This window comes from Alternaria arbusti (assembly GCF_024043155.1).
Source record: "Alternaria arbusti strain BMP 1465 chromosome Unknown scaffold_7, whole genome shotgun sequence".
Taxonomy (NCBI): Eukaryota; Fungi; Ascomycota; class Dothideomycetes; order Pleosporales; family Pleosporaceae; genus Alternaria; species Alternaria arbusti.
In genome coordinates, this window is record NW_026249947.1 from 1,598,941 (window position 1) to 1,621,466 (window position 22,526).

The window sequence follows — 22,526 nt, forward strand, 5'->3', positions numbered from 1 at the left end:
CATTGAGAGCTTTACGACTTTTGATCACTATTCGTTCAATATGGCAAGCAGCGAGCCTACAGTACTCATCATAGGCGCTGGTACCTTTGGCGCGTCTACTGCCTATCATTTGGGCAAACAATACAAAGATCCATCTCGGATTACCATCGTCGACCGTTGGGATAGCAATACATCCCTAAAACAAAAGCAAGCGGCAGCCATCGACACTAATCGCATTATCCGCACCGACTACGAGTCACATCTTTACTGCAATCTCGCCAATGAAGCTATTCATTTTTGGTTCTGGAGCATAGCAGTACAAGGTCATTTCCACAAGACCGGTTGGGTCGTGCTAGACAAAAAGAATGGTACTTTTGGCGATGCGATAAGGAAGACGTTTGTTGAGAGAGGAGGTGACTACACGCGCGATCTAGAACCACAAGAGCTGGACAAGTACGCTGTAACGAAAGGCATCAAGAGTGAAGAATATGGAAAGGGTTATTTCAATCGCGAAGCGGGCTGGTGCGACGCAGAAAAAGCAACGCAAAGCTTCACGAAGGTTGCACTAGAGCTTGGGGTCAAGAGGGTGACTGGAGACGTGCAAGAGTTATTATTGAGCGCCGACCAACGTAGTCTAGCTGGTGTAAAGCTGAGAGATGGTCAAGTTTTGAAAGCCGACAAAATCGTGTTGGCAGCAGGAGCATGGACCAGCTCTCTGATGTCGCCGATCGAAGATGCTCTGAAGATCCAGGAGCAAGACCGTATCGAGCGCCAAATCACCGCTGTAGGACGCGTCTCTGCATACTATACACTGAACGAACAAGACACACAGAGCATGATCGATGAAACAGTACCTGTGATTGTCATTGGTGGAGAGGTCGACATTATCCCGCCCTCGCAGCCAAACCGAACGCTTAAGATTAATGACATCAAAACTGAAGTCATCAACACGGTTACCACCCCTTCTGGCCATAAAATTACTATGCCATCTCGAAGGAACCAGAACGACGTCCCTGAGAGACTGAAGCGTGAAAGCGCGCAGATCATGCACAACGCCATGCCGGAATGGACACGCAGCAAACAACCAGACCGATGGCGAATTTGCTACGACGCTGTTACACCAACCGAGGATTGGCTGATGTGTCGGCATCCTCATGAAAAGCTCGCCAACTTGTACCTCGCCGTTGGCGGCAGCTTCCACTCGTACAAGTAAGTGGGCTTAGACTCCGTGTCGAGGTTGTAATGCTAATTATCCCCTCAGATTCCTCCCCGTCGCCGGCGCATACATGTGCAACGTACTAAGCGGCAAGGGTAACGGTGAAGAGAAAGATACTGCCTGGAAGTGGAAGAGCGCCGAAGAACTGTCATGTCGCAAGGGTAAGGAGTTTGGTGAAAGCCCCAGAGATTGCGATAAGAAAGAGTTGAGTGAATACGAAGAAGGGGCAGCATCGAAGTTATGATCGTTAAGAAGCAATCACAATCAGGTTTTCTCAGCATCATACGTCGCAATCGACTGAGGTTTCGTGAACTCCAAGCCAAATGATCTTTTTCATTGGCCATCATTAACTACAGCGAGTGAATCCTTGATCTCTTGGTCTCCTCACCTCTCCCATTCATACGATCGTCATATTATTCTGGTATCACTGGCAATGCAGAGGTCGTGAGCGGCTCGCCATATTTGCCATTTCTAGAACGCCCGCTTGCTTCACTCGGGCTCTATTTGCCTTCAAAGGACAAGCAACTGCCAATTGAATGTACATATAATGAAGCTTGAGTCGCTTCCATGCGGATCGCAGCCTTTCTTACTGACAATGGTGAAAGAAGAATGAACGTTGCCTTAGTGGCGCGATCAGGTATAGAGCCCTCACGGCGCATATATACGCAGCTACTCTAGCATTGAAGTGTTCACACTGTCACTCAACAGCAGCGCAGTCACCCAACTTGCGGGGACACAAGACCACACCGCGATCGCCAACAGACCAGGCTTTCCTTCAATTTACGCTCTAAGCCATGTCTTCAACCGAGCATCATGCCGCTAGCAACGACAATCGTGCCAAAGAGAGCACTATAACCAAGCCCAGTGAAGGACTGTGTGAATTCGCCCTCGACACCGATGACCATGTCACCGTGGACGAAGAACTCGCCGAGGATCAAGAAATGGAAGACAGCTACGTGTTTGTAGAAGCCGACTACCATTCCTACACCGACGTCGAATCTTCTGTCGCCGAAGGCTCGAGTTCGGACTGTGAGCTATCCGAGCGTGAAGAGGAGGGCGATGTAAACTCTAAGAGTGACGCTAAGAAGATGGAAGACCAGAATGGTGGCGTCAGGAAGGGATTTGTCAAAGAAACGGCGGAGAAGAATACCTCCAATGTTGAAGGCAGTGGTGGGAAAGATAACGGGGAAGACCTGCCCAATATCGTGAAGGTAAGCCAAAATTCGATAACCACGCATCGAGTTGCTGATGAGAACAGACTGTGTTGACACTACTCTTACGCACGAGCTACGGGACTAGTTTTGCAGGATTAAGTAGAGATTCGTGGCGGAGAAAGCCCGGCATGGAAGACGAATAGCAGATAAACGAGTTCGAGCGGAGCGAGAGGTATGAGAGGGGCGTAGTATAGTATGCATTGTTTCTCGCTGGCTTCCTACAGTGGAGAGCACGGACGTGGGTACAAGTTAACATCATAGTCCAAAAGGGTAGTTCACGGAAGAGAAAGCTCAATAATATACTGCACATCGCATCATCTTGGCATTGAATCGCGCCCCATGCACTGACCTACTTCCTGTCATGTACCAAAGTGATGGCCGGCCTAGGAAGACCACTGGGCTCTCTACTCCCATAGTAACTCAACTCCACAGATACAGACACTGTCTACAGTCTTCTCGCCACGAAATTAACCATCATGCCGAACCCAGAGAAACCTCACATGAACGACGACAACAGCCAAGAAGACTTCACCCAGCTCGTCGACGGAAAGAAAGTCGTCGCCCTCCCCAACGATACTCTGCCTCGGCACCCTGATGGCAGCTACGTGTTCGTTCGTGACGAGACTGCCAAAACCATCGAAGTAAGCATACAAGCGCCCGTCAAAGCTCAATCATACATACTAACGCTTCCGTGTAGGACAAAAGCGCACAAGACATCATCGCCTACTACGCCAAAATCCTCGCCATCGAAACAAAATCCAGACCCTATCCTAGCTTAACATCGAATGCAATCATTGATGGACTCGACACCCTACGTATCTGCTCCGAGATCTTCTCCGACAATCCTACTAAACCTTCTTTTGTCGCGGAATACTTGCACATGCTAGAGCCGCAACACCAGCTCAGTCTGTCCATCGTTCTTTCCATCATACTCGATACAGACGACTGGATGGAACTAGAGCGCCAAGTCGTCCGCGACGAGGAGTTTGAGATCTCGGTGGTGATTTGGGCGTTGAAGCTTGGGCCCGAGGGACTTATGCTGGGGAGGGTGGAGGGGAGAAGCGAGATGCAGATTTTGCTGGCTGCGGAGGAGGCGTGGATTGTGGTGCATGAGAGTAAGTCGGAGTATGAAGAGAAGAAGATGGAGTTGAGGCGGGTTGCTGCGGAGGTGACGATGTGGGGGAGGGGCGCTGCTGGGATGTTTGCTAAGTAGGGTCGAACTGAAGACGATGACTGAAGGGTCGATGGGACTTCCAAACCAGGGCAAACATGTGCGTCTCGGCTCTGGTCATGTTTGATATTTGGTCTTAATGTTTCCCTCAGTCGGGGAAGCGTGTAGGATCGAGTTTTACCTTTGTTTGGAAGTCAGCTTGCGTACAAATAGTTACTATAGTTTGTAGCCAACAAGGATATCCCCAAGCATATATTCTTCGAGTACGCTTGATGGCGTTCTTCCGCTGAAGCCTGAATGTCTGTACAAATGAGTCCCTGATCTGGTCAATTGCGCATTGCGAGAGAGTGCGATGCAGACATTCACCGCACCCTTCTCCTTCTGGAAGAAAGCTCTCAGTCCATGGACCTCTTCCAGACCCACTTGTTGAATGACACTCCCTAGCTGAATTCTCCTCCTCTTGTGCTATATAGATTGTCAGACTCACAACTTCGCTGATTTGAAACCCACCACAACTTCTTTATAAAGTATAGTACCCGACAATTCACACTCGCGACGAACATGCCTGCTTCCAAGATTGCAGAGACTGCCGATAGTGTCAGTAGCAAGAGCCCCATAAACATTGCCGACGACATTGAAGACACGGACGACTTCGTCCTCGTATCCCCTGGCGATTACCCAGAGGCATCCGCACCATCCCCTACTGCTGCGAAAGATGTCTGGACCGAGATCATCAAGATCACCCGGACTGAAGGCAGTCTATTCGAGAAGGTCAGGACTGCTCTTCTTGGACATTGAAGCCTTCCAACTGACATGATACAGGGCGAAAAGCACGTCACCGCCGTCGAGACCTGCCGGTACCACCTCCGCCCCGCCGAATGCCGTAATACTTGCAGTAGCACATTCAAATGCGATGCTTGCCTATCCCTCATCGCTGGTCTTGAGACTCTTGCCAACTTCGCCTGGGAGTGGTCCAACGACAGCAAACCCTTCCAGGATAACATCAGCAACATCATGCATTGTCTGCACCGCCTCCCCTTTCATTTCCAGGAAGGTCTCTACAGCGTCATTGAAGCTGTAATGGACCACGAAGAGAACTGGCCTACGGCGGACCGAGAGAACTACGAGTTGTGGGGGTTCAAGATCTCTGCTGCTTTGTGGTTACTACGCCTGGGTGTTCATGGTCTGGCTTGGGCGCTGGCGGAGGGCAAGGAGTGGCGTCTTGTACTGGCCGAGACTGAGCGGTCGTGGTATGAGGGACTTGTTGTTGCTGACGAGTACGAGGAGGCCATCGAGGAGACTCAACGTTTCACTAACGCTTTCCGCAAGTGGGGTGCGAGCGTTGATGCTGAGCGGCGCGCTCAGTCTTCGGCTTAGTTCGAGATGTGGCGGTGAGCAAACTACAGACAATGAGCGATCTTTGTTCACATTATCATACAAGCTGCGACTACTAGCTTTCAAGTAGAAAACAATGCTGCGCAATTAGAATAACTTTCCATGAGACTTCAAGACGATGCACAATGACATTGGACGGACTGGGTGATGTGACAAAATGTTGGATGTTTGATCATGGTGTATTTTGATGCACTACGCACCTATGATACCGTCTACTCCTTCACCTTGATGACAACCTTTCCAAAGTGACCTCCGCTGAAAAGGTACTTGATCGCTTGATCCGCCTCTTCGAACTTCCAAACGCGGTCGACCACTGGCTTGATCTTCTTCTCGTCGTAGAACTTGAGCATTCTCTCGAGCTCAGTCCTAGGACCGTTTACAATGCCCTTGAGTGTGACATTCCTCTTCAGGCACAGCAAGTTCGTGTTTGTCCTGTCGCCAGCCTCGTCTTGCTTGCCGGATAGGTAGCCAATGCAGGATATCAGACCACCAAAGCGTACGCACTCGAATGACTTGCGGAGCGTTTGCGCACCGCCGACTTCGATGATGATGTCAGCGCCTTCGTCGGAGGTAGCAGAAAGGACTGCGTTCTCCCAGTCGGGAGTGTTGCGGTAGTTGATGGTTGTCTTTGCGCCAAGCTTGGATGCGCGCTGGAGCTTCTCATCGGAGGAAGATGTGACGATGGCATCTGCGCCTGCTGCGGATGCAATCTGGGCTGCAGAGATGCTTACACCGCCAGTGCCCTGACACAGGACCTTTTCACCCGGTCCGATGATCTCGCCATTTGGTCGCATGCAGTTCAAGCTCATCCAGGCGGTTACAGCTGCGATTGGCAAGCAAGCCGCTTCGTCATCGGATAGATAATCTGGTATTTTGACAACGCCATACGTGGGGAAGACACGGTATTGCGTCAACACTCCAGGCGCAGGTCCGCCTAAGCCACCCGCGATGTCTGAGGCCTTGATTTGACCGCTGAGATGCTTCGGCGCAAATGTACTGATGACCCGGTCGCCTTCCTTAAGCTGGAAAGCTGGGTTCTTGTAGGGGTCTGAAGTGTTGTTGGAAACCGGACCAACCGCAACAACTACACCGCACATGTCGCTACATGGGACAATAGCGGGGGGATGTTCTACGGACTTGTGGTGGTTGTAGAGGCCCATGGCGACTGTCCACGTATTTAGCGTTGTTCAAATGGCCGTCTGGACCCTGCCACAAAAGTAGGTGTGACCACATCCCACTGTACGTACCTTCGGTATCCCTGTAGTTCAGACTCACGGAATGGACTTCAACCAACACCTCGTCTTCGCCAGGAGCCGGGCAATCCGCCTCGCCCATCCTGAGCTTATCGAGCCCGTCCTGGCCCGTGAGCCATTGCTTGATCTTTTGTGGAGGCGTCATCTCGAGATCTCGAACTGAAAGTTGAAACAGAGTCGAAAGCTTTTGGGTTGCCAAATCTAAGGTTCACAGTTGACGTAGATGTCGTGTTCTTAACGTCCTTGGTTTTGCGCTGGGAAAACAGTCCAGAAATTTCGCTCAGCCAGTCTCGGCGGTCTTGGGAGAAGGGTGGGGTGGGCATCCCGGGCAGTATCGTCTACTTAAGGCCTGGATTTGCTATGTAAGCTGCAAGAAATGCAGATGGTGGATCTCGAGCAGCGGGCAGAAAACCGCCGAAAGGTGTGGGGATGGGCATTATTTCTATGTGTCGTTGCGATGACGATAGGGTGCTCACGGCTGGTCATCGAGGTGTTCGTGAGGAGCGACACCGCATTGGCCGTCTTCGCCCGATGAGCCGAGGTAGGCAGGGTGTTGTCGGAAAGCGCGAGCCGATGCCAGCCTACAACACCAAGACATTTCTCACGAGATTCAGGAGCGCATGGAAGAGGCCACCGACAACTTCAATCTTCAATTCTTGCACATCGAGCACGGTGCTGTCTGCTAGGGTGAAACCTGGATCTTGCCAGATGATGCAGCATCCCTGATGACGCGCTACGATCGATCGACCCCGGAAAGCGGGAAGTCTCAGGGGTACCGTCTGGAACAAGGCCATGACGATGCTGGTGACCACTACATCGGAAAATAACATGCGATCGGGGAAAATGACATGCGATCGTTCCGGAACGTCTTATTTTATTATTGTATTGAAACTGCGCACGGCTCGTGGGGTTCATGTACGATATTGGAGCTGCCACGCGACTTAGCGCGTGTGGGATGGGAAGAGAGCATGACGACATGCGATACTGTGATATAAACGCGACGCGACCCTCTGGAAAGTAGGCCATCATCTCATCCATAGCAACACATCGCATCAACAACCTCAACCTCCTCGACATCTTCACCCCTTCAACAACATGAGGCCCCAGCTACTCTATTCTGCGAGCCAGGAGGCCGTCCCTCCGCCACTCCAGAACTTTCTGAGCCCCGAATTTGCGCCAGCCCTCACGGTGATGGAGCAGTTCGAAGCGGACCTTTTGCGCATGGACGAAGAGCATCTCCAGCATCGCGAGCGAGCTACACCCGAAATCCCATCCCCATTTCCTGACGATGGACTACCAAGCGACTCAACTCTATTCGGCAGAGTGAGGACATTGTACCGACGCTTCTCCAGTTTCTCCCAACGCAGCAGCAGCCGTGCGAGCGACGCCAGTCTCTGAAAACAAAACATGATATCGTCATGCAGGTACAAGCGTTCGCATAGTCGCACGCACTAGTCGCTGTCCCCATCGACCCGGGCCGCTTTTCAAAGCCATGCGCTATGGCCACAATCTCATTCCCGGATCGAACAAACATCGACAGGCAGCATCAACTACACGGAATCGCATTATGAATGCGCTCAGCCCGGCAAGCCTCAACTCAAAGGCAGATGCTTAGATTGCACACCGAGCTGCCGCCAACCCGCGACCCGTGTTATGACATGGACCATTGAACCCGCCAGCCACCGCCGCTAGTCGGCTGTCCCGCAGTGTCGATATCGATCGCGGCTCGGGAACCCGAGGCCCGCGTGCAAGAGCGGTTGGTTGAGAGAAAGGCCAATGACGTTGACACAGTCGATCTGTCTCGTCACGATTGACATACCTGCTTCAATGCAGACACTCTCCTTATTGGCTATCAAGGAGTGATAGTCGAGTGTCGGGCTGGTCCTGATACATCCCGCTCTGCTCTTGTGTCCAGCATGGGCCTGGCTAGTCGCCACGCCATTCGGAGAGTTCAACATGGCCTGAAGTGGAATCTGAGAACTTTGAATTGGGATGATGATTTCTATTAGTGTACGCACCGTTTAGGATGCATCAATGTTGATTGGATGCGTTCAGTGTTATAATGTCTAATTACCATTCCAATTTCAATCTAGTCGGCATCTTTTGATACCTCTTGGTACGCTGTCGCAATCAGTTTACCGTTCACTATGAATTCCGCGACGCAAGATCGCTTACCGTTCTAGTTGAATGCTATAATCCGCTGCTCGAGTGAGCGTATTGCGCCTTTCGGCCCATGAAGACGTGATGATCGTGACGTGCTATGTGAGCGCATCGGCATCAGGTAACTCCGCCGATCGCCGTGAGCGTCCAGTAGTAATCAGGTTCGGTGGAATAGTGGTGAACGCAATGTACGCAAAGCCCGCGAAATACTCAATCAGTGTGAAGGCTTTTACTACACCTCAACATCAAAGTGATTGAACTAGCTGAGGCTCGCAGCAGTCTTGATCGTGAGTTAGCTGTCATTACGTATGCCAAGGCGCTAGGACAATCTTATCGATTGGCAAACCTCCCGACGTCCAGTCCCCTTTCCTGTCCACCGCATTCTCTGTCGCCACATTTGCCGACTACAGCTTTCTCATTTAGACCAAGCCGTTCAATCGCGTGCGCTGCTACGAATTAGACAATCAAAAATCTGCGGTTATGCAAAGTTCCTCCATTTTCACACTTTCACGTTTTTCCAAGCTGCCATCACCCGACCTTATGTCCTGCACGGCAGTAGCATATACACTTCCGTTATCGTACGGCCATTTTCGTGCCTTACTAACTCTTCATTCATACGTCAGTCCTGAGCCAAAGGTATGGCGCCGCGCATCAATGCTTCGCTGCGAGACGTAGGTAAAGTTCGAGGATGGTCACTTGCGTGAGGAAGCAGAAAGCGAGATCACAGGATCCACGAGCCAAGTTTTTGCGATATAGTTCATTGATCCACACAATGAATCTACTGCCCGGCTTCAATACTCTTAACGATAAACCGAACCGACTGGTTGTGGTACATCGAAAGCCCCACGTCGCGGGAGATGTGCGCAGCATTCACCTCGTGCAACAGCGGAGCGGGATCATTTCCTCGCGTTGCCTTAGCAATGCGATATCGCAGGCACCGCCAAGCGATGAGCTTTCACATGGTCACGTCGCTATGTGGCATTGTGCGTCAGGCGCTCTTAGGTCAGTCACATGTACTTGGCTGAGAAGGTTTCTTGCGCGCAAATTACTTGAACACTATCCGCATAGTGAAGAAAAGCTACTAAGATGGCCAGATCATTCGAAAGACGTCGATAGAAGCACCCAGTTGAGCGCGAGCGAGGAGAATATTGTCGCACCCTTCTACCTTTGTCCGCCTGGGACATTGTCGGGTGGGCTTGCTTACACTGTTGCTGGCTTTGTTGACCCGCGCACAACTTTCGTTCACTTTCAAAGGACACCAAACGCGCAAGATGTATTTCTACACTGTGCGATCTAGATGTCAAAGCGCCCTCCTCACGCCCCAGAACGACCTTTCACGCGTAGCCTTACAATGGTCGCGCCCCGTCCTCCTACTTATTGCGCCCCATCTCCCACTGCAATTATGTCTTCCCAATCCAGACGCGCGTCAACTCTCTACCAGTGCGCCATTCCCACCCCGCAAAGCAAGGTTTTCGCTCCCTCCTCTGCCACCCGACTCAACAACTCTACACGCGACCCCATCCAATTGCTCTTGAAACCTATCTGTGCTTTCGATACAACTACTCCACCACCTGGCTCGATCCAATACACCGATACGCAACTGACTCATCCCGACATGTCAAAGCAGCCCGCCGATTCGAAGCTCGGGCAGAGTGTGACTCCCAAAACGCCGAGGAAAGTGAAGAAGGCTGTTAGTTTTGAAGCCGCGTCTGCGAGTGCGAACGACGAATCCAGTGCCTCTGATGCTGCAGCGCCCGTCGAAGAGCATGAAGGAGGGCCCACAGATGAGGACGAGTCAGAATCAGAAGAGGCCGCTCCTACCCCGAAACCCAGGAAGGGCGCAAAAGCCGCTACCCCGAAGAAGCCCAAAAAGACCGCAACACCCAAGAAACCTGCCGCCACGAATCCAAAGGCCAAGGAAAAGAAGCCGCCCGTCGGAGAAGGCTTCGATTCCTACACACACAGTATAGTCATTCCTCCGCAGGACCAATGGAGTAAGTTCTGGGGTGCAAAGCCTGTGCCAGGTGATCCTCGGCCCAGTCCCAAACAGCCTTCCGCCCGCGAGAGCATGGGTCAGACTGAGCCTCCCATGTGGGAGAATCGTGGCTTCCGATACAAGCGCGGTTCGCGCGACACCAAGCACAATTTCCAGGTTGAGCCGGACAACGTTGATCAGCTCCCTCAGGATAAGAACCAAGAAGACTTGCTTGCCATCCCGCTCATGGACATGCGGCTGAAAGACAAGAACGAACCCACATCCCACAAGAGAGAGCCGGTCATCTACTGTTACAACAAGGTACCAAAAGACTGGAACGACAAGCAAACCGTCAAGGCTCTTAACGACCGCCGTTACCAGGGTATTGATCGCGTAACGATTGATCCACCGTGGTCGGAAATCGAGCGAGAGTATCTGGCTTCCCTCATGCGGGACAATCCAGACGCATCCACTTGGGAGTTGACTGAGCTTCATAACGATCGCTTCAAGGACAAGGACTTCAGGGAAGCCACGCCTTTCGGAGAACTCTCTGATGGTCGGACAGTAGAGAGCACTCGCTACCAGTACACATCATACAAACCATGCTACGACCGTGGCGAAGACCCATTCAATGTGAGATGGCGCGGCGACCCTTCCCCTGCAGCCAAGGCACTCGAAGTGTCAGGGCGCTTGGTAGCCGCATTTGGGAAGCCAGACAAAGCTCTACTAAAGGAGTACGACAACGCCCACGATGGTAACGATGGCGACGACGAGGGCGGTAAGCCTAAGAAGCCAACCAAGAAGAAGTCGTCGAACAAAAAGAAGTCGCAGGCTGCCGTGGAGGAATCGGAAAGTGAAGATGGGTTCGGTAGCCCTCTGGTACGCAAGCGCCGTGGTTCGGAAGACTCTGGAGATCAAGAGCGGTCTGCCAAGAAGTCGAAGACCGAAAAGTTTCCTCCATATGCTGAGCAGCCCGCGCTTGACGAGGACGAAGAGGATCTCCTAGTCCTGGCCGGCGCCTACGATGATGACGGTGATGATGAGGATTCCTCATCAGTCATGTTTGAAGACGATGATGCTGAGCAATCTGATGAGAAGAGGGAGGAAGATTACGACGACGCCGAAGGTCAGATGGTCTCCGCCGCGCTCGAAGAGTCCGCAGCTGAGGCTGGCCAAGGTCGTCTCGTCGAACAGACTGCAGTTGAGCAGACTACGATTGTTGAAGAGACATATGCTACTCGTCAGATCGTGGTTGACGAGAACTATAGCGACGAGGAAGAGGCAGAGTGAGTGGTAGCTTCCGGAGAGACATCAAGTCGCTTAGCACAGCGACCGCTTGTCGGATATATGAAGAGGCAGTGACCTAAGTGTACTGAGTATGGCCTTTGTAATTTTATGCTATTATATAAGTGCGCATCAGACGGCGCAGTGTCATTGGGAGGTTGGACGTTATGTGCAGTCGTTGATCTCCTCGTGGAGTAGTACTAATGCGATTTTGGTTTCTGCTTGTTCCAACATTCAATAACTAACAAACCCGCAACTGCTGTTGTTCGGCTTGTTCCGCTTCCGCGTTTTCTTTTTTTCAGTGTTGGATGGTTGTCGCGCGAGGTACCCATCTTCTTCTAGCGCCCGCCACAACATGCTAACGGCTTCCACTCCGCGCTTACCTGATTGGTCAGACTTCGGACAAATTCCGGGTGCGTGATGTAACGCGCAGCGCTCAACAGCTGGTTGCACTCCGCAGCTAGTGACACTTCGGAGTCGTCGACACTCCGCAACTTTGTACAAAAGGTAGATATCTCGATCGATTAACATGCATCATCAGCCTGCACTGAAACAAGCCCCTCGAACTCAATCATCTTTATTTTCACCGTCCTGATCATGGTTTCTTCATTCCTAGTCGTCGGCGCTACAGGCAACACTGGCCGCAGTGTTGTTGAGACCCTCTCAAACCTCATCAAATCTAGCAAGACATTCTCCGACTATCGCATCCTCGCCATCACACGATCTGCAAACAGCTCTTCAGCAAAAGCTCTCGCCAAATTCCCCCATGTCGAGATCATCGAATACACATGGGTCGAGATCACCGCGGACTGGCTACGTGAACACAATGTCGCTCGCGCATTCATAGCCTCACACAACGAGCCCAACCAATTCGCCGAAGAATCGACATTCCACCTTGCAGCCCGTGACGCTGGCGTCCAGTACGTCGTGCGCATCTCCACAACAGCCGCGAATGTGAAGCCAGACTGCCCTGCCTACTACCCACGTACGCACTGGGCCATTGAGGCCATGCTGGACTCACCCGCCTATGAAAGTATGCACTGGACATCACTGCAGCCAAACGTGTTCACGACTTTCTGGCTTATGCCCGCTGCTGAGCTGATCAAGGCCGTTCGCAACGGCGGAAAACAACACACATTGCGCACGATGGCGAGCGCTGATGGACCGGTCGGCGTCATTGATCCCCATGACGTTGGTGTCTTTGCTGCGCATCTCCTACTCCAGGAAGACACCTCTGCGCACAACAAGCGCAGGTATGTCCTCAACGGCCCGGAGGACATCACAGGCGATGAAGTTGTAGCGATGGTCGAGAAGCACATCGGTGCCAAAGTTGAGGACGTTAAGTTCAAGGATCTGTCTTTCGTAGACGACATGGTCGCTGCGTCGAACCAGGCAAAGAACGTGATAGGTTCTATCAAGCGTGCTCCGCAATCGGCGTGGAACGGCGAGGCGAAGGCGGAAACGACAAGCAAGGAGGTGCTGGAGATCGCAGCGCCGAAGAGGACGCCTGCTGATGTTATGAAGATGTTGTTGGCGTAAATGACGTAGCATTTAGACTTAAATGAATTGGCATTACTACTACACTATCCGAAAATGCTCAGCATGTACTCGTCACAGCTATTGACCACCCTGCGACTTCTCGTAATGTTCGTGAGACACATTTACTCGCTTCCTGTTCCACCAGTCAAGAGCACCAGATGACACTCGGAAGATGCCCCAAACGGTAATGAAGTTGGCTTGTCGTACGACCCTGGACAGTACCCAGAGGTTCAAGTAGACGCCCCATATAGTCTTTGTATTGAAGAAGACATTGAAGTTTCCCATCATTTGCATGACCAGGCGGCCATTCGCAGGGGTCGGATTTACCGTGCTGTTGATCGCGTAATTAAAGCATCCACCGACTAAGTGAAATGGTAGGCTGTCGAAGAGGAGCACACGTAGGATGTAGTACACCGTTGATGCGAAGGATTCCTTCAATTCCTGATTGTTTCTTTCATCGACAGATCCCAGATGCCAATATACACTCTGATGTCTCGAGATATTGAACGTGCGATCGGCGTCAGCAATCCAAGAACGCCACGAAGAGGTATCTGAATATTTGCAAGCTCTCGTAGCGTAGTATTGTCGGTGATATTCCAGCTCGGAAAGGACGAAGAAAGCAAGCGCAAAGTGTACAGCGCGGTGCTGAAGTCCAGTCGCTTCGAAGTTTGGCTCGGCAGTCTTGCCAATAGCGGTCGCGGCTTTATCGAGGTATAAGAGTATGACTGTAGTGATGACGCAGTATGTTTGGGACGCAGTCATATCGGCTGGGCCGAATCGTGTTCCGAAAGCGACAATGAGGCCGATGTATGGCGCGCTACCCCATATCATTACTGTGGGAGTAGACGTCTGCGTGATGAGGCTGGAAAGGTAGACTGCAAACATGCAAAACGAGACTTGCACGGCGTAGCGACTGGCTGAGACACACTTCCATCTGCGATCTGCCATAGCTCTGGTAAGTGAAGGCATGGGTGCGAGGTTGTTGTGTAGCGTTAGGGCGATGCCCAGGGGTGTTCTTGTAGCGGTGTGGGAGAAAACGTCGGAAAAGATGGAGGCTTACGAAGACTTTGGCGGTACCATGGTAACATCACCCCACAATGCCACAGACTGAAGCAGACCCTTGCACAAAAAGCCCAGGATGTCTCTTTAAGTTCTTCGCATATCGGTCGCCTCTGAAATGCAATGGCTGTGAGTGGCTCGCTAGGGATTCCTACCTGGGAGTCATCGTTGGCGTTGCAACTCTTGGTACTCCAGTGAAGCAGCCTGGATTCCAACAATTCACACTTCCGACTCTCTATAAATGTAGTGCTACCTCCGTCTTTTAGTCAAATTGTGCAGCCATGGCTTCCTTACTCACCCTGCCCCGAGAGCTTCGCGATGAGATCATCGATTTACTGCTACTTACGCACAACCCGCAGCCTGTGGATGTATCCGAATTCGACATTTATGAGCCATCTGAACTCTATCAACCTCGGTCGTCCGCCTTTCCTCGCCCCGTAAAGCACCACGCTGCTGGCCTGTGTCAGGCCTCACGTCAAATCCGTGTCGAGGTTCTCCAGCGCTCATGTTCGCTGCGCGTGGGGTTGCGATATGCGCTCCGAATCGTTATTCATAGGACGGAAACTCGCGAACATGGTTTACGTCTGGAGCCTCGCCTGCGATGGGTTGACACACCTGTTGCCGATGCCACCAACCTCGACAGATTCGATATCTTGTTTGAGTTAAACGACTTGTGGCCCTGGGGATGGGTCATGACCTATAAGGATCGTTCGAAAGTCGGTCGCCTGCTGGATGATGCTATTCACGCAGTCATGTATAGGTATGGACGCACCAACCGCAAGACCACTATCAACAACGTCAATATCGAAGTCACCGTTAAAGAAAGTAAAGCATTTGTGCGCTCTGGTGTAGGTCTCAAAGGCGACAATGCTTTGGAGAAGCTGGAACGGATCCTTTCTGCTGGCGGCCAAGAATTCGCGAATTTCTGCATAGCAATGGCTATCAAAAGTGACTGCCTCGGATACGTTAATCTGGTAGAATATACGGATACACAACCCGTGTCACTCCTTGCACAAAGGACGACCAAATATTGGGAACGAATTGGTAGCGTTTCCCTGCAGGCCGGTACTGCGGTGCGCAAGAAGACCTGGTACATCGATCGAAAACTTATGGATCGCATGGAGAATGTCCAAGATCCGAAGTACCACGAGTTCATTGCAGGGTTACTGCTACAAAGAGGTCGTGCTGGCCTGGATCATGAGTCCAAGCTTGCGGAAGATCACTACGAGGATCCCGAAACGGTCATCTTGCAGGGAAGTCGTCATGTACATGCCAAGGGAAACTCTACAGGCGTCCGTATTCACAAGGCTTTGTCTGGCCAGTACCATACGAAGGCGAGGTACTACGGGGCTTCGAAAGAAGCGGTGAGACGGGAATGTTTTCGAGAGGAGTGGAAAGCTTGAAGGGGTACTAAAGATAGGATTAGGGAGACAGAGATGGCAAATAAGAGAAAATGGAGAGGCGGCGGGAATGTCATCTCGGGGCTGCGCTGGTGCTATTAGAGGGGGGTGGGATCGGAGTTGCTGTCGCGTCGCGGACGCGTCGGGAACACTGTATAGTGATGATGTCATAGCGTGCTGCAAACTCGTCCTCATTTCCTCTCCATCCTTCGCCCCTGCCCACCACCCGCGCATCTCATCATTCATCGCTCGCCGCCCTAACAAATTGCATATTGGCACAAATGGCACTTCCAACGAATGACGACAGTGCCATAAAGCCACAGGTGATTTTACAAGAAGGCTCAATTGCAGACATTTCATTTACTCATTCGATTGTCACACAGGGGCCTGCTACTGGAACCGCAAGCCGGTAAACACCACGAAGCTGGAATGCTTCAGCAAGGCTCCTGGTGTACTAATGGCGCCTCGCTATATTCATCTCCATTGTACCACACGACAGACTTGACGCGCCGCCAATATCTTTACTGCCCGTTATGTCCTTCACTTATACTCGCCCTCAATCCGAACTTTCTTTATCGATGTGTATGAAGCCGCTTGGGGGCCTGCTCTGCCGACATCTGTGGATATACTTTTCTTGATATGCTGGCGTTTACTTTTAGCGCTTCTTGGATGCCCGACCTGCTCCTTCTCCAGCCACTGCTACAGGCTTCCGAGCGCGTTTTCCGCCTGCCTGCGCATCTTCTCCCTCCCCTTCCTTGTTACCACCCTTCTGCTTCTTGGGCTCTGATGCCGCAGCTGCCTTTTTCGCTGCATTCCTTGCCGCGCGAGCAGCGGCTGTGATCTTCTTCTTCTCCGGATCATGGAGATGGCATCGCCAACTCGCACGATCCTTCTCTTCAATATCTAGACTTCTTCGCTGACAGGCCGTTCCGTCATTGTTGGTGCCTGTACACCTAGCGCGGACCTGACCCTGCGCGAAGCCTCCAGGCTCTGCTTGTTCTTCCTCATCAGTCGCTCCGGAGTTCATGTCGTCGTCCGCGGCAGATGTGTCACCCTCGTCCATCAGGTCCTGGTCCGATGTGTTCGCCTGGTCGTTGACAGGTCCGGATTTGGTCACGGAGTGGGCGTTACCATCGTTGTCGATATCTCGTGTGTGCTCGGCCTGAGTGACGTCTCCTTGGTACTCCGGAAACTGGTTCCGAGCAGCGTCTTCGAGGAACGACCAAAGCGCGGAGTACAACTTTGGGTTGTATATGTATGTATCGAAGCCAATTCGCTCGCGTATTTTGCGGTACTCCCGAAGCATGGCCGGTGACACTTTGATGTCGTGGAACTTCTTGTCGAAGGTAGCTTTTATCTTCGTCGCTTGAAGAGCCCACATGACCCATCCGGATAGCTCGTCCCGCTTGGCGGTGAAGGTGTTGATACTTTTTACCACTCCGCTGCCTGTCTCTTCTGGAGAGTCACTGGTCGCGGCGTCCGGAAGAGCGAAGTACTGACAGTAGCCAACATACTGAGAAATGTCGTTGATCGAATGAAAGGGTGCGGCAGGTAGGTGCGCGACGGCAAGGAGCAGTTCGCTATGCAACTGGATGTATAGACATTCGTCCCTGCTCCAGTCGCCTAGCGCAACACGCGTGACCGCGGGTTCATCGGGAGGGCTGTCATTGTCGGCCATGGTGCGCGATTTGCGGTGTCTTACTCTGACTTTGGGGATTGAGAACCAGTCGCAGGGTCGATTTGAGGCCAGATATTGACGAGCAGTAGGAGCCGTTTGTATGCGTATCGTCTTTCAAAACAGCGCACCGTCCTGAAATGTAAGGGCGATGTTACAATACTGTCAGACAGGCGAAAGACTGTATCTTCATGGGGTACGCATCGCAGCAATGGACGTTGTGCGCTAGTCCGATCAATGTATAGCGAGATATGTTTGATCAATACAGCCATGATTCTGTGATATTCACTCCGCCAAATAGTTGCCTAGCTGCTACTGATCCTCTTTCATGTCTTCCGACTACTCTGATTTACCCCTCCTCAGCAGCTCCCTTCTGTACAGCTCCTGCATCCTCTCCCGCAGCTTCTCCCTGAGCAGTGTCGAATTGCACCGAATAGGCGTCCACAATGGCGAGGTCGTCTGGATTGTCACGACATTCCTTCTGTAAGACGGCATTCGATACGCGCAACTTGTCCGACACCTCGATTTCTAAGCGATACCGCAAGGCCGCCACTCGATTCGCCAACGGAGCCTTGCTCATGTACTCCTGATACTTGCCTCTGATTTGATCCTCTTCCAAACCCTCCTTCTTCCATTTACGTACGTGTGTATCGCGGACCAAATGGCAGTCTCCGTAATCCCGCCTCATCTCGCACAGTAGCTTCTTTACGTGACGCTTTTGAAGTTGCGCATCATCAAACTGTCGTTGATACTCCGTTCCCACCTGAGCATCAGTCCAGTTATCCTCGGTGAGCCACTTTTTGATCATACCCTCCGTAATGTCGGGATGTTTGCCGATTTGCGTTTTGCACAGTCGATGTACGGTGCGAGCAAGCAGACGAAGTTTGTGGTATTCGTAGGCCATTTCGTGATACTTTATGGTGATGCTCCACCGTGTGCCGCCGTTGTCGAGACATTCGCGTGTGGTCTCGGTTTTCCATTGTGGTAGGTTGCCGAGGTCCTGCCTTAGTTGGTTTGTTAGCTGCTCAGCTATGTCGCTCATGATTGTCGAATGAAGAGCTTCTGGCGGCTCAGACTCAGCTGCTATACGCCGCTTATAGACCTGCTCTTGTTTGCTGTGACTGATCATTCGCGGCTCTTCTGACTGTCCATGTGCAACTATACCTAGCCTGATCAGTCCACAGATCGCAAGCATTCACATCAGCTAGATGACGACTCCTTGGAAGAAGAGTAATAGTCACGTTACGCGCTCATGGCTTTGAAAACGTGGATTATGTTTTAATGGGAGACTTCATACACATCCTAGCTAACAGTTGATAACCATGGTCCTTGCGCTTCCAGTAGGACGGGCGTTATAGCGAATTCTTGTACTTGCGTTTTCGTCGTTCACATGCGATACAACGACTCGCGATAGTCATGGCGCAACGTCTCTCAAGGTTTCGAAGGTGCATAAAGTAATGTCAGTACGTAAATCCTGCACTATGCGCACGCTTTTAGCTCACCATGAGTACCTTAGACCAAAGAACACCCTTCTGAACGACCGAGGATGGAGTGGGTTTGGGTTCCGAGGACTTCAGCGAGGATCTACCGCCAACAGTAAGCGGGGCGGCGGATGGAGAGGGCGGAGGTGCGACGTAAGAGTCGTCGTGGTCGAAGACGTGGATATCTTTTGGTTTTTCGATGCACGATGCAGGGCAATCGCAGCCAGGCAGTCTACGTTGCAAATTAGTTGATGCTGCGACAAGCAATGTTGAAGTGCGCGTGGATTCTGGGTCACACGACAACGTGCGGGATAGTAATGTTGTTTTTCGACTTACTGGTTCAGCGACTTTCCGAGTAGGGTCGCCACTTCCACTTCGTGGTTGTGACCATGTGTGCGGTAGTCTTCCTTGCGTTGTTCGTATTCCTTGTTGAGGATGTAGTACCACTTGAACTTGGTGCAGCTCTTGATGCATCCAATGAGGTGTACATGAGGAATATCTTTGATGTATGGGAACGCGAAGGTGAGAATACAGTCTACAGCGGTTCTCTGGCAAGGATATAGCTGAGAGAAGGTAACGTGATTTCTCCATGGTGTCTTGTTTCGGTCCGGTCCATATGGGCTTGGAAAGAACAGCTCGAGGTGTCTGAGGTCTGGAACGCCTTGTAATATACTTCCGTGACTCCTGCTAACCGAGTGCTGGATAATCGGCTGCGTATCGATACCAAAGAACTCGAAGTAATGACTGAGGTTAAAGTGAAGATGGATGCGGCTGAGTAGCTTGTACGGAGATGTGGGGCTCGCATGGATGACTTCCTGAAGATTAAAGTGACTGGTGAAATGTTTTCGACTGCCTTGGTAGCCTGCACGCAGAGCCTCGTCGCGGAGTCCCTTGTTTAAGAGGAAGACTGCATAGTTCGGCGCCTCTGGACGAGCAGCGGAATTTGGTTCCTCTGTCGCATTAGGTGTAATCTGTTTAAATCCAAGGCTGACCCTATGCTGGTTCGTGACACGATTGTAGTAGGTGCGGGGATATATATTCTCGCCGAGGGCATGCTGGAAGATGATAAGGCGGATCTCTATCGGTAGAGACATCAGGCGAAAGCTCTTGCCCCGCTTGCTCCACCACAACTGTTGAGCGAGTATGACACGAGGTATACCTCGATTGTCGGTACCATGAGTAATTTGAGCAGGAATTGGAAGCTCTAGAAGCCAACGCTTGAGCTCAGTCCAAGGCTCTCTGTCAGCTCCTTTGCCCTTCCACTTCTTGCGAATCTGCACGTTATCGGTAGTCAGCGTCGTAGTACCTCGAGCAACGCGGATCTCGGTAGCCATGGGAAACTCCTCGAACGATTGTGTGAAAGCATACAACTTCACAGCGCCACCAGCGTGTCCAGGCCAGATGGGTAGAGTCTCGTCCAGGTTGTGTGGCCATATTCTTGCTGCTGCAAACAGCATGTGATCTTTGCTTAGTTCGCGGATGGCTTTAATGACCATGCGAATCAGCGCATCGTTCATCTGACGAGGTGGGCCATTCAGTGTATAACGATAGTCGCGATGAGAGGTGAACTTCTTGTTCTCTGGGGGTGGGTACATCTTGACCGTGAAATTGCGGCTCGGGTCGCCATCTTGGGCGAGCTTCTTGAGTCGTGTCTGTAGCTCAGGCATGGCTTCGTGGTGACGATGAAGATGCGCTCGGATAGAAGACTCTTCGCTTGGTAAGGGGACTATGGTCTGGCTTCGTTATCTACCCACCGCAATGAGAAGAAGGGTTGGGAGTCGAATGGCGTGTCTGGACGTCCAGCGGTGGTATACCGGTGTGAGAGTAGCAGCCCAAAGGTAGCCGTAAGCCCTTAAAGTACCTGTAAAGGGGAGAGGAGAGGACAAGAAAGTACGATCGAGGAGTTGACTATTTGACGAGATCGAAGTAAGCGCCAGGCATCAGTTACCAAATAGCTTATATACGAAACCCCGCACTGACCTCCGCGGTCACAATGAAGGTAACGAGCGGCCTAAAAGTACTCCAGGTACAGACAAGCACTACACTACATTAGTGGTCTAGCCGATAAGATAGCGTTCTTCGGGGCAGCATATCGCAGCATGTGATGGTCGACATAATGAAAGCACGCTGCGTTGGAAGTTCCGAGTCTTTGTGATGGTCGACATCGAGACTCGGTTGTGATTGACTGTTCGCACAACCCTCCTCTTTATCACGTAAGCCCTCTCGAAGGATTGTTATTGGACGAGACCTCGCAAGCAACATATATTTGCGAAAGTATGCTCAGCGTGGGAAATGTGACGCCCATTGTTGTTATTGACCTCGATCTCGATAGTCCGAGTGGTAAACCATGTAGCAACTAACCCCCGTCCCATCATCCACAGCCTCCCACGTCACAGCTCAACTAACGCGTTCGGACGATGTGTCATTTTTCACTTGCGCGATGTTGTTTTGAGCTCCTCTACCGAACGTAATGCGCCGTATTGGATGTTATCGATGCAGTCGTGGAGGCCTCCGGCTCTAAGCTATATTATAGTTTAACTTCTTCACTATTACCACATATAGTTCTAGTATAGGCCTCCGACAGCTTTTGTTCATTTAGCTTGATTACGTTGCATGATTAAAACCTACTCTACCATACTACGGGACATTAGGATCGCTATAACTTAAGGAAAAGAGATCATAGCAATGCAGTATATTGTCACCGGTATTGCCGAACTTCATGAGGTAGCACATGCTCGCAATACCCAGCCAATCGAATGCGATTCTAGCGTGTCCCCAGAAGAAGAACACTGACGTGCTTAAAGCCACCTCATGAACCACCGGTCGTCGCGTGAACCAGGTTAAGGCGCATATACGACGCAGGGCGTCCATCGCAGCAGAATCGTTAACGGGTGAATATTCGCTGCTGACGCTGGTCACCTCGGCACCACGCCACTGATACAGCACATGACGTTGTATAACAGGATATCCGAATCGGGTAAAGCCATTTTCCTCACATACGAATTGGCATATGGCATCAAGTGAATCTTGAACTACCTGATCGTCTTCATGTTGCAGCCACACGAGCACGCGAACGGCACTTGCGTAGATGAAGACCGTACGCTGCACCTGCATGGTCCTCTCCTCGTTATCGGCCTGATTTATGCAGAGCTCGTCGGCCCAAAGCGTTCTCGTAGTATCGGCGCATCGGAAGCGCTGCAAAGCCTCGAACAGACTGCGGGTGGTGCTGACGACATGTCCGTTGCAAACTACAGTTTTGCGATCGTTGAGGTCACCCCAAGCATAGGAGATGGCTTCGTAGCGAGTGTCGTCGTCGTCTACGTGGATGGTCCTCAAAGAGCAAGTCACAGGCTCGTCCCAGGTGCCGGGAGCCAAGTCGATGACTCGAATGGTTCGATCTCGAGATAATGGTTCGTATTGAAGAGCTTCGTGTATTGTGTGAGGGTTCGAATGCGTCGTCTCAGCCTGGCCGGTATGTTCAGACAGAATAGAATGCGCCTTTGACTCCGACTGCGGTCTGGTTCTAGGTTGGGCTTGGCCAGTATGTTCGTGTCTCCTCAATCTTGACAGGCGTAGTTTTGTGCCGAGGTCGTAACTCTGCGCGCGCATGCGGTCGAGTAAGCGCTCCATGATAAAGGATCTCGGGGTTTGAAGACCTTGATGCTGCACGTAACAGGTTGGAGATAGCCTATGTGGTACCGTAAAGTCAAGCTGATCGATCAGGC

At 51.6% G+C, this 22,526-nt stretch overlaps 12 protein-coding genes across 12 annotated transcripts; 7 read left to right on the forward strand and 5 right to left on the reverse strand.

Moving 5' to 3' along the window:
* Window positions 1-40: 40 nt before the first annotated feature.
* J4E86_006338 (uncharacterized protein) lies at window positions 41-1,192 on the forward strand (the record flags this gene model as incomplete). The annotated part of the gene is made up of 1 exon (XM_051446867.1): window positions 41-1,192. The coding sequence occupies one exon, from the start codon at window positions 41-43 to the stop codon at window positions 1,190-1,192; it is 1,152 nt and encodes a 383-aa protein (XP_051302442.1).
* Window positions 1,193-1,989: 797 nt separating this feature from the next.
* Window positions 1,990-2,508, forward strand: J4E86_006339 (uncharacterized protein; the record flags this gene model as incomplete). The annotated part of the gene is made up of 2 exons (XM_051446868.1): window positions 1,990-2,406; window positions 2,503-2,508. The coding sequence occupies 2 exons, from the start codon at window positions 1,990-1,992 to the stop codon at window positions 2,506-2,508; spliced, it is 423 nt and encodes a 140-aa protein (XP_051302443.1).
* A 377-nt stretch (window positions 2,509-2,885) lies between these two features.
* J4E86_006340 (uncharacterized protein) lies at window positions 2,886-3,622 on the forward strand (the record flags this gene model as incomplete). The annotated part of the gene is made up of 2 exons (XM_051446869.1): window positions 2,886-3,050; window positions 3,107-3,622. The coding sequence occupies 2 exons, from the start codon at window positions 2,886-2,888 to the stop codon at window positions 3,620-3,622; spliced, it is 681 nt and encodes a 226-aa protein (XP_051302444.1).
* Window positions 3,623-4,141: 519 nt separating this feature from the next.
* J4E86_006341 (uncharacterized protein) lies at window positions 4,142-4,957 on the forward strand (the record flags this gene model as incomplete). The annotated part of the gene is made up of 2 exons (XM_051446870.1): window positions 4,142-4,351; window positions 4,403-4,957. 2 exons carry the CDS (start codon window positions 4,142-4,144, stop codon window positions 4,955-4,957), a joined length of 765 nt encoding a protein of 254 aa, XP_051302445.1.
* Window positions 4,958-5,187: 230 nt separating this feature from the next.
* Window positions 5,188-6,373, reverse strand: J4E86_006342 (uncharacterized protein; the record flags this gene model as incomplete). Its single annotated transcript, XM_051446871.1, has 2 exons — window positions 5,188-6,140; window positions 6,223-6,373. 2 exons carry the CDS (start codon window positions 6,371-6,373, stop codon window positions 5,188-5,190), a joined length of 1,104 nt encoding a protein of 367 aa, XP_051302446.1.
* A 3,630-nt stretch (window positions 6,374-10,003) lies between these two features.
* J4E86_006343 (uncharacterized protein) lies at window positions 10,004-11,653 on the forward strand (the record flags this gene model as incomplete). The annotated part of the gene is made up of 1 exon (XM_051446872.1): window positions 10,004-11,653. One exon carries the CDS (start codon window positions 10,004-10,006, stop codon window positions 11,651-11,653), a length of 1,650 nt encoding a protein of 549 aa, XP_051302447.1.
* A 591-nt stretch (window positions 11,654-12,244) lies between these two features.
* J4E86_006344 (uncharacterized protein) lies at window positions 12,245-13,186 on the forward strand (the record flags this gene model as incomplete). The annotated part of the gene is made up of 1 exon (XM_051446873.1): window positions 12,245-13,186. One exon carries the CDS (start codon window positions 12,245-12,247, stop codon window positions 13,184-13,186), a length of 942 nt encoding a protein of 313 aa, XP_051302448.1.
* Window positions 13,187-14,526: 1,340 nt separating this feature from the next.
* Window positions 14,527-15,648, forward strand: J4E86_006345 (uncharacterized protein; the record flags this gene model as incomplete). The annotated part of the gene is made up of 1 exon (XM_051446874.1): window positions 14,527-15,648. One exon carries the CDS (start codon window positions 14,527-14,529, stop codon window positions 15,646-15,648), a length of 1,122 nt encoding a protein of 373 aa, XP_051302449.1.
* Window positions 15,649-16,300: 652 nt separating this feature from the next.
* On the reverse strand, window positions 16,301-17,323 carry J4E86_006346 (uncharacterized protein; the record flags this gene model as incomplete). The annotated part of the gene is given in 2 exon segments (XM_051446875.1): window positions 16,301-16,548; window positions 16,567-17,323. 2 exon segments carry the CDS (start codon window positions 17,321-17,323, stop codon window positions 16,301-16,303), a joined length of 1,005 nt encoding a protein of 334 aa, XP_051302450.1.
* A 346-nt stretch (window positions 17,324-17,669) lies between these two features.
* Window positions 17,670-18,362, reverse strand: J4E86_006347 (uncharacterized protein; the record flags this gene model as incomplete). The annotated part of the gene is made up of 1 exon (XM_051446876.1): window positions 17,670-18,362. One exon carries the CDS (start codon window positions 18,360-18,362, stop codon window positions 17,670-17,672), a length of 693 nt encoding a protein of 230 aa, XP_051302451.1.
* Window positions 18,363-19,133: 771 nt separating this feature from the next.
* On the reverse strand, window positions 19,134-20,468 carry J4E86_006348 (uncharacterized protein; the record flags this gene model as incomplete). The annotated part of the gene is made up of 1 exon (XM_051446877.1): window positions 19,134-20,468. One exon carries the CDS (start codon window positions 20,466-20,468, stop codon window positions 19,134-19,136), a length of 1,335 nt encoding a protein of 444 aa, XP_051302452.1.
* A 762-nt stretch (window positions 20,469-21,230) lies between these two features.
* On the reverse strand, window positions 21,231-22,431 carry J4E86_006349 (uncharacterized protein; the record flags this gene model as incomplete). Its single annotated transcript, XM_051446878.1, has 2 exons — window positions 21,231-21,323; window positions 21,838-22,431. 2 exons carry the CDS (start codon window positions 22,429-22,431, stop codon window positions 21,231-21,233), a joined length of 687 nt encoding a protein of 228 aa, XP_051302453.1.
* Window positions 22,432-22,526: the final 95 nt, after the last annotated feature.